The sequence below is a fragment of the Sapajus apella genome, unplaced genomic scaffold, assembly GCF_009761245.1.
Source record: "Sapajus apella isolate SASKATOON/1434 unplaced genomic scaffold, GSC_monkey_1.0 scaffold76, whole genome shotgun sequence".
NCBI lineage: Eukaryota > Metazoa > Chordata > Mammalia > Primates > Cebidae > Sapajus > Sapajus apella.
The window spans coordinates 10,367,553-10,377,938 of NW_022437016.1; the positions used below are offsets into that span (position 1 = coordinate 10,367,553).

The 10,386-nt window shown below is 40.9% G+C and overlaps 1 protein-coding gene across 1 annotated transcript in view; it reads right to left on the minus strand.

Moving 5' to 3' along the window:
* PPP6C (protein phosphatase 6 catalytic subunit) overlaps positions 1–10,386 on the minus strand; it is a 43,227-nt gene that overhangs the window by 8,677 nt on the left and 24,164 nt on the right. Inside the window, exons 3-4 of the mRNA XM_032251589.1 lie at positions 5,353–5,418; positions 2,584–2,725 (exon numbers count right to left, since the gene is read on the minus strand). Coding sequence (XP_032107480.1) covers positions 2,584–2,725; positions 5,353–5,418 — 208 coding nt within the window. The remainder of the gene's footprint in view (positions 1–2,583; positions 2,726–5,352; positions 5,419–10,386) is intronic.

Below are 10,386 nucleotides of genomic sequence, written 5' to 3' on the forward strand. Positions count from 1 at the left end.
TTCTTATGTGAACTTGCCATAAGAGAGCCCTAACAATGAGCACAGGTTGCAGGCAGGGATCTTGAACTTGGTTCAATAGTAACTGCCCTGTATGTGTTTATCAGTGTGAACTGAAGGCCCACTGTAAAGTCATATAGAGATATTTTATTCCTCAAAATCAATATAAATCCTATGATAGCTAAAATTTTCTTCTTCCTGAGGAGCTGTGAAGCTTCATTTTATTAAACAAAACCATAAAAACTCACTACATGAACAGAGCTTTGGGAACAAGAAAATTCGATACTAGATTTTGTGTTGCTGTCATTTTCCTCAGTGAAGGCACCTTGATTAGAATGTCCTCCTTCCTCTCCCCATTTTTTCTCCTTTTGCCCTACATTGACAAAATGCTGGATGAATTCTGGAGTACAATTATATATATAAAAAGTCATATGTAAAAACATGTCATATATTAGTCATATACAATAATATATATTTTATACATTATACATGTAGCATTAGTTATATGTATATGTATGTGTGTATGTATGCTTAACATTAATTTTAGCATTGTTTTCACTGAGCTAACATCATAGTATGTCACCCAACATATTTTGCAAAATAATCCAAAAGTTTTATTTCAAATGGTGTTCATTTTGTGAATGAAAATAAAAAGTGACTTGTAGAAAGGAGACAAATATCTAACTTTACAATTATTAACTTATATAAAAACAATAAAATATCAAAATTTCTCTAATTGATAATGGCAGACAAACTGAAGAGTAAGAGAGTTCAGCCTATCTTGTTTTGTTGTGTTTTGAGACAGAGTCTCACTCTGTCACCCAGGCTAGAGTGCAATGGCACGATCTCGGCAAACTGCAACCTCCACCTTCAGGTTCAAGCGATTCTCCTGCCTCAGCCTCCCAAGTAGCTGGGACTACAGGCAAGCGCTACCATGCCCAGCTAATTTTTGTATTTTTAGTAGAGACAGGGTTTTACCATGTTGGCCAGGATGGTCTCAAACTCCTGCCATCATGATCCGCCTGCCTCGGCCTCCCAAAGTGCTGGGATTACAGGGGTGAGCCACTGAGCCCAGCCCAGCCTATCTTTATAATGACAGAAGATAATTCAAAATATAAAATTTAAAACCAAAGGGTTCTGAAATTAATGTTTCCAAATCGCTCAATATCTGCCTGAATTGTGCTCAAGGAAAATCCAAATTCATAATCTTAACAATTATACTTCCTTCAAGGGGCTTCCTAATAAGCTCTCTCTCTCTTTTTAACTTTCAAACAAATAGAAGTTTTAGAGAAGCAGCTATTTTGCTTTTTATGAGTAAGTTCTGCTTCTGATCCCCAAGATCCTAGCATTCTCTGGAGTAAGCACACAGAGATATATGCAAAAGGATGTATAACAGCAGCTTAAAAACAACTCTAGGCCGGGCGCGGTGGCTCAAGCCTGTAATCCCAGCACTTTGGGAGGCCGAGGCGGGTAGATCACGAGGTCAAGAGATCGAGACCATCCTGGTCAACATGGTGAAACCCCGTCTCTACTAAAAACACAAAAAATTAGCTGGGCATGGTGGCGCGTGCCTGTAATCCCAGCTACTCAGGAGGCTGAGGCAGGAGAATCGCCTGAACCCAGGAGGCGGAGGTTGCGGTGAGCCGAGATCGCGCCATTGCACTCCAGCCTGGGTAACAAGAGCGAAACTCCATCTCAAAAAAAAAAAAAAACAAAAAAAAAAAAAAAAAAAAAACTCTAATGTCCCATAGCAGAGGACAAACTGATATATCAATTATGGTACATCCATATGGTATATGATGCAGCCATGAAAATAACATTAGTGAGGTGAAAAAATCATGTATGACCCCATTTTAGTGTGTGTTTATATATATATAAACACAAATACATATACACACAAAAAAAAATAGATGAGATTGGACTCTCAAATTTGTGCAGAACATTCACCTTCAGCAGATTCTAGATTCCCACTCCAAAATATTTCGATTAGTAAATCTTTGGTTAGGCCCAGCAATCTACTTTTTTTTTTTTTTTTTGAGACAGAGTCTCGCTCTGTCACCAGGCTAGAGTGCGGCAGCACGATCCTGGCTCACTGCAATCTCTATCTCCTGGTTCAAGTGATTCTCCTGCTTCAGCCTCCCGAGCGGCTGGGATTACAAGCAAACACCACCACACCCAGCTAATTTTTGTATTTTTAGAAAAGATGGGGTTTCACCACGTTGGCCTGGATGGTCTCAATCTTCTGGTCTCATGATCCACCTGCCTCGGCCTCCCAAAGTGCTGGGATTACAGGCGTGGGCCACCAAGCCCAGCCCATAATCTATATTTTTAATGAGAACCCAGGTGATTCCAACGAGGTAAACTAAGGACTACACTTTGAGGCACAGATCTAGAAAGATGCACAACAAAAAGTTAACAGTGGTCTTCTCTCCAGCATAAGATTTTCAATTAGTTGGGAGGAGCAGAGGAGTAAAGGAGTGAGGACATACGGAAAATAATACACAAAAAGCGTGTATGGCGTGTAGCTTTGTTTTCCAAAGAGGAAAGTAAAATAATATTCGGAATCAGAAAAATAGAAGGTCTTACCATAAAATCCATACACCTGTGTTATCTGTCTACTCTCATGATTTCCTCGCAAAAGTGTAATACGATCAGGCCATTTAGCCTTTAATGCAAGAAGGTAAGTGAAGGTCTCCAAACTATAGTAACCTCTGTCTACAAAATCACCCTGTAAAGTAAAAGTTTACAGTTACAAACAATATAACAGCCTCAAAATTCTTTTCAAATTATATCAAATTACACAAATTCATGGACTGAGCCCAGAATAACTACAATAGTTACATACTGAATCATTTGAAAATCTGATTTTAACAAAAAATTTAAATAGAAGTAAAAAAACTATTTCTACTAAATGTTCATAGAAACAAGATTTTTATTCCAGGGAAACCTACAATAATCTGCCGTGCTATTCTCTCAAGAATGTTACCTGATAAAAACACCATTTTTTCAATCCTCTATTACCTACATTCGTTGATCTGGTCATCTGTGAACCAGTATTTTTTAAGTAATTTAATTTTTTAAAATTCAATCTTATTTTTTTCTTAAGAGACAGGGTCTCACTATGTTGCCCAGACTGGTCTAGAACTCCTGAGCTTAAACATCCTCCCATCTCAGCCTCCCAAGTAGCTGGGACTACAAGTGTGCACCATTGTGTCCAGCTAAAATAATTTTCTATTTTAAGGATCATTTTAACTGTATCAGAAGAGCTGCCTACTTGAAGAAAAAAAAAAATTTGGGGCCGGGCGTAGTAGTTCACGCCTGTAATCCAAGCACTTTGGAGGCCAAGGTGGGCGGATCACCTGAGGTCGGGAGTTCAAGACCAGCCTGACCAACACAGTGAAACCCCGTCTATTAAAAAAAAAAAAAAAAAAAAAAAAAGTTTTAAAAAAAAAATTTTGATCGCCGGGCGCGGTGGCTCAAGCCTGTAATCCCAGCACTTTGGGAGGCCGAGGCGGGTGGATCACCAGGTCAAGAGATCGAGACCATCCTGGTCAACACGGTGAAACCCCGTCTCTACTAAAAATACAAAAAATTAGCTGGGCATGGTGGCGCGTGCCTGTAATCCCAGCTACTCAGGAGGCTGAGGCAGGAGAATTGCCTGAACCCGGGAGGCGGAGGTTGCGGTGAGCCAAGATTGCGCCATTGCACTCCAGCCTGGGTAACAAGAGCGAAACTCCGTCCCCGCCCCCCAAAAAAAAAAAAAAAAAATTTTGTTTTGTAAAAGCAAATACCATAATTATGATAGTATTCTAGGTTCACTTTTGCATTTAACAACCATATATGATAATATATTATTTACACTTCCCATTAATGTCTGACTTGGGCCAATATTACACCAATAAGAAAACACCTGAAAGAATAGGAAAGTGGCTGGGTGCAGTGGCTTATGCCTGTAACCCCAGCACTTTGGGAGGCCAAGGCAGGCAGATCATGAGGTCAAGAGATCGAGACCATCCTGGCCAACATGGTGAAACCCCATCTCAAATAAAATAAAAAAATTAGCTGGGTGTGGTGGCGCCAGCTACTTGGGAGGCTGAGGCAGGAGAATCACTTGAACCTGTGAGGCAGAGGTTGCAGTGAGCTGAGATCGTGCTGCACTCCAGCCTGGCAACAGAGCAAAACTCTGCCTCCAAAAAAAAAAAAAAAATAGGAAAGTGACCCAGAAACTTTCAGAAGGAAAGATAATGAGAGAAGGATCCAGAAAAAGTTCAACAGTAACATTACATTCCAAAAGAAAAGCAAACAAATACATTAATAGCAAATGTGTATGTGTGTATATTTATTCATTAATAGATTAGTAAGAGATAAAAATGAATGCTCAAAAAGTTTGAATAAATAACAGTCAATTGAAGATTTATGCCTTAAACCAGGGGTTCTGGGTTATTTTTATGCCCAACCATTACTGACAGCTACAACCCAACCCTATCTGCAGTGGCTTACTAAAGCAATATTAGAGGACACAGTTAAATGTGGAAAAGTATACAATCACCTTGATAAGGTTTGGCTGTGTCCCCACCCAAATCTCATCTTGAATTCCCACACATTGTGGGAGGGACTCAGTGGGAAGTAACCGAATCATGGGGGCAAGTCTTTCCTGTGCTGTTCTCCTGATAGTAAGTCTCATAAGATCTGATGGTTAGGCCAGGCGCGGTGGCTCACGCCTGTAATCCCAGCACTTTGGGAGGCCAAGGCAGGTGAATCACGAGGTCAAGAGATCGAGACCATCCTGGTCAACATGGTGAAACCCCGTCTCTACTAAAAATACAAAAAATTAGCTGGGCATAGTGGCGCGTGCTTGTAATCCCAGCTACTCAGGAGGCTGGGGCAGGAGAATTGCCTGAACCCAGGAGGCGGAGGTTGCGGTGAGCCGAGATCGCGCCATTGCACTCCAGCCTGGGTAACAAGAGCGAAACTCCGTCTCCAAAAAAAAAAAAAAAGATCTGATGGTCTTAAAAACAGGAGTTTCCCTGCAGTCTCTCTCTCTTTGCTTGCCACCATCCACGTAAGATGTGACTTGCTCCTCCTTGCTTTGTGCATGATTGTGAGGCCTCTCCAGCCATGTGGAAATATAAGTCCATTAAACTTCTTTCTTTCGTAAACCGCCCAGTCTCGAGTACATCTTTATCAGCAGCATGAAAACAGACTAAACACACCTTTTCATATACTGAAATAGCGACTGTCACATGGCAATTAATTATAATGCAATTTACATTTCATAAGTCAGATCCTTTCCATTTAAAACAAGCACTTAAAAAAAAAAAAAAAAAGCACTTGATATCACTGGTGTTTACATACCATAAATATGTAGTTTGTGTCAGGAACCTGACCTCCAGTTCTGAATAGTTCACAAAGGTCATAAAACTATAAAAGAAATGCAATATATGCTGATTACAAATTCCTGTTAAGGAGCAAAATAACAAAACTGAGAGTGAAATGTGTAAAGAAGCAGTTAATTAAGAGAACTCCAAATATTTACATTTTTAAGAAATAAAGTGTAAGCCAAACTGCCAAGCACACAGTTCTCAGGCCTAAAAAAAAGCACTAAATAAAGCTCACAGTTACCAAAAAGTCACTTCATAGGCTTCCCTTTCTCATTTTCTTTCATACATCTCACCATCTATCTCTTGAGAATTCTGACATCCTTTATCAGTTGTCTAATTTCTCAGTAAGCTAATCTAACAGCCCACCCGAATTCTGTATTTTAATGAGACAAAAGATAAGGAAATCAGTGGATACCTCTTTTTCTTCAAAAATAAACTTACATAACACTTCACAGTGTCATACAGAGATCTTCCCACATTCTACAGTTAGAGTTGCATACTCTCAGGCTCCATAGCCATGGAGTGTCTTCTCAACAATTAGTTTTTTTAAAAAAATTATATATTTCATCATATTCTGGGTTTTTTGTTTCATTTTGTTATTGTTAAGACAGGGTCTGGCTCTGTCACCCAGGTTGGAGTGCAGTGGTGCAATCATAACTCACTACAGCCTCAAATTCCTGTGTTCAAGCAATCCTCCTACCTTGGCCTCCTCAGTAGCTAGGACCACAATTACACATCACCACGTCCAGCAAATTTTTACAGAGACAGGGTCTCACTATTTTGCCCAGGCTGGTCTCAAACTACTGGCTGGTCCCAAACTACTGGCTGGTCTCAAACTACTGGCTTCAGGCAATCCTCCCATCTCGGTCTCCCAAAGTGTTGGAATTACAAGTGTGTCAGCCACGACACCCAGTCATATTTCATATTTCTATTTGACTGAAATGCCGTTAAATGGCAAATTGTGCATTTGGCAAATTTCAGTCAACTAGATTATCCTAGCCCTAATTTCCAAAGAAAGCATTACAGTTTTTCTGGGGGAAAAAAAAAATTTGGATTAAGAGAATTGGCTTCAATACATTGGACCAACTACAACTAACAATTTCTAACACATTCATCTTTTACACTTGAAATAACATTATCCTTTAAACTTCGAACACTTAAATAATATAGGAATATTAGTCAAAGTGAAGAAAACTGAAAGTTAAATGTTAACTACCGAAAGAAATAAAGTAACATTTATAGAACATTTATAACAATGTTCCATACTTCTACAAAGTCAGACAATTAAAAATAAAAAATTTTAGGAAGTTTAATATAAAATGTATCTATCTTTTTAAAAGTAGCTAACAGGCCAGCCTGCTCAGGCCCATAATCCCAGTACTTTGGGAGGCCAAGGTGAGTGGATCATTTGAGGTCAGGCGTTCAAGACTAGCTTAGCCAAAATGATGAAACCCCATCTCTACAAAAAATACAAAAATTACCTGGGCATGGTGACCTGTGCCTGTAACCCCAGCCACTTGGGAGGCTGCGGCACAAGAATTGCCTGAGCCTGGGAGGCAGAGGTTGCAGTGAGCCAAGATTGTACCACTGCACTCCAGCCTGGGTAACACAGGGAGACCCCATCTCGAAAATATATATATAAATTAAAATTAACAAATAAATGAAAAAAACTGTTTGATTTCAGTTCAGCAGTATATTATTACTTGTTCAAAGTATTTGCTGCCCTTTTCTATTATGTGGAGTCCTTCTCTCAAATGAGTATAGTTCCCACTCCACAGAGGTATATATGGGTTGTGTGTAACTTTTATCATCTATATGTAAATAGTATGAGCAGTAGAAAAAAAAACACATATGTATACCTTTCCATAATATGTAGTTATAATCTTCTTAGAAAGCAATCTCTTAACACATTTCAAGCTTAGTAAAATGTTTATAAACTCTGGCCTAGTAATTCCACTTCTGTGACTGTATCATAAAGGGAAAACAAAAATCAAATGCTATATAAACATTAAAAAAATGTGTTAGCCAGGTGATGTGGCTCATGCCTGTAATCCCAGCTCTTAGGGAGGCAGAGGCAGGAAGATAGCTTGAGCCCAGGAGTTCGAGACCTGCCTGGGCAATATAGCGAGACCCCGTACTCTGCAAAAAGGAAAAAAAAAACCAAAAAGACAAAAAAAAAAAAAATCTGTTAAGGCCAGGTGTGGTAGCTCTTGCCTATAATCCCAGCACTTTGGGAGGCTGAGACATGTGGATCACTTGAGATCAGGAGTTCGAAACCAACCTGGCCAATGTAGTGAAAGCTCGTCTCTACTAAAAATACAAAAAAATCAGTTGGACTTGGTGGCAGGCACCTATAATCCCAGCTACTCCAGAGGCTGAGACAGGAGAATCGCTTGAACCTGGGAGGCAGAGGTTGCAATGAGCCAAGATCACACCACTGCACTCCAGCCTGGGCAGGAGTAAGACTCCATCCATCCATCCATCCATCCAACCAACCATCCATCCATCCATCCATCCATCCATCCATCCATCAATGTTATGGGCAGGGCACAGTGGCTCATGCTTTTAATCCCAGCATTTTGAGAGGCTGAGGCAGGTGAATCACCTGAAGTCAGGAGTTTGAGACCAGCCAGGTCCAACATGGCAAAACCCCATCTCTACTAAAAATACAAAAATTAGCTGGGCATGGTGGTAGGCACCTGTAATCAATCCCTGCTACTCTGGACGCTGAGGCAAGAGAATCACTTGAACTTGGGAAGCGGAGGTTGCAGTGAGCCAAGAATGCACCACTACACTCCAGCTTGGATGACAGAGCAAGACTCCATCTCAAAAAATTAAATAAATAAATAAATGTGGGCCAGGCCCAGTGGCTCACACCTATAATCCCAGCACTTTGAGAGGCCAAGGTGGGTGGATCACCTAAGGTCAGAAGTTCAAGACCAGCCTGGCCAACGTGGTGAAACCCCAGCTCTACTAAAAATACAAGTATCAGCCAGGCATGGTGGCAGATGCCTATAGTCCCAGCTACTCGGGGGGCTGAGGCAGGAGAATCACCTGAACCTGGGAGGTACAAGTTGCAGTGAGCCAGGATGGTGCCGTTGCACTCCAGCCTGAGTGACAGAGCAACACTCTGTCTCCAAAAAAAAAAAAAAAAAAAAAAAAAAAAAAAAAAATAGTGTTATAACATCACCTAAAATATCAAAAGAAACAGCCTTCATGACTAACATAAGTGAATATCTTTTTTGTTTGTTTGTGACGTGGAGTCTCACTCTGTCACCCAGGCTGGAGTCAGTCTTGGGATCTCAGCTTACTGCAACCTCTGCCTCACAGCTTCAAGCAATTCTCCTGTCTCAGCCTCCCAAGTGGCTGGGATTACAGGCACGTGCCACCACACCCAGCTAATTTTTGTATTTTTAGTAGAGATGGGGTTTATCACGTTGGTCAGGGTGATCTCGAACTCCTGACCTCGTGATCTGCCCACCTCGGCCTCCCAAAGTGCTGGGATTACAGGTGTGAGCCACGGTGCCCGGTCTAGTGAATATCGTAAAATGTAGCAACTCAAGGACCTTATAAGGCCATGAATAATAATTATGACGAAAACCATGTAGCAAAATGCAAAAATCATCAGGAAAAAGAATGGAACACAAAACTTTATAACATAACTATACAATTCTATTATATAAAAAATTGAGTATGTATATACACAAAGTCAAGAAGTGAACATTAAAAAGTTTTATAAGTCAGTTGTTTTATTTTTTTATTTTTATTTATTTATTTTTTTGAGACGGAGTTTTGCTCTTGTTATCCAGGCTGGAGTGCAATGGCGCAATCTCGGCTCACTGCAACCTCCGTCTCCTGGGTTCAAGCAATTCTCCTGCCTCAGCCTCCCGAGTAGCTGGTACTACAGGCATGCACCACCATGCCCAGCTAATTTTTGTATTTTTAGTAGAGAGGGGGTTTCACCATGTTGACCAGGATGGTCTCGATCTCTTGGCCTCGTGATCCACCCGTCTCGGCCTCCCAAAGTGCTGGGATTATAGGTGTGAGCCACCGCGCCTGGCCTAAGTCAGTTGTTTTATAAAAATATGGTAGAAGGCTGGGCATGGTGGTTCATGCCTGTAATCCCAGCACTTTGAGAGGCCAAGGCAGGCGGATCACTTGAGGTCAGGAGTTTGAGACTAGCCTGATCAACATAGAGAAACACCGTCTCTACTAAAAATACAAAAAATTTAGCCAGTGTAAAGGCGCATGCCTGTAATCCCAGCTACTCAAGAGACTGAGGCAGGAGAATTGCTTGAACCTGGGAGGTGGAGGTTGCAGTGAGCCGAGATCATACCACTGCACTCCAGCCTGGGCAATAAGAGTGAAACTCTGTCTAAAAAATATATATATGGTAGAAGAGTGAGTATCTTTAAACTTTTCTATTGATGTTTACAGATAACTGTTCTTAAAAAAAAGCTTTTAAAGTTTCTATTTACCAAACACATAGGTAGATTAGACGACATCAGTGACTCATAGGTACGAATTCTGTAATACAATTTTTTTCCAAAATTCATTAATATGTTAATAATAAACACTTCCTCAGAACTTGGGCTATCATTTTTTCTTTTTTTTTGAGATGGAGTTTCACTGTTGTCGCCCAGGCTGGAGTGCAATGGCACGATCTTGGCTCATTGCTCTTTGCTCACTGCAACCTCCGCCTCCCGGGTACAAGCGATTTTCCTGCTTCTAGCCTCCTGAGTAGCTGGGATTATAGGCACCCGCCACCACACCCCAGCTAATTATTGCATTTTTAGTATAAATAGGGTTTCACCATGTTGGCCAGGCAGGTCTCGAACTCCTGACCTCAGGTGACCCACCCGCCTCGGTCTCCCAAAGCGCTGGGATTACAGGTGTTATCCACCGCACCAGGCCCTATTTTCCTATTTTCATCCTATATTACCAGACACCTACCTCATCATCAAATAATATCTACCATCTACTCTGTTTCTCTTCTTTTTTTTTTTTT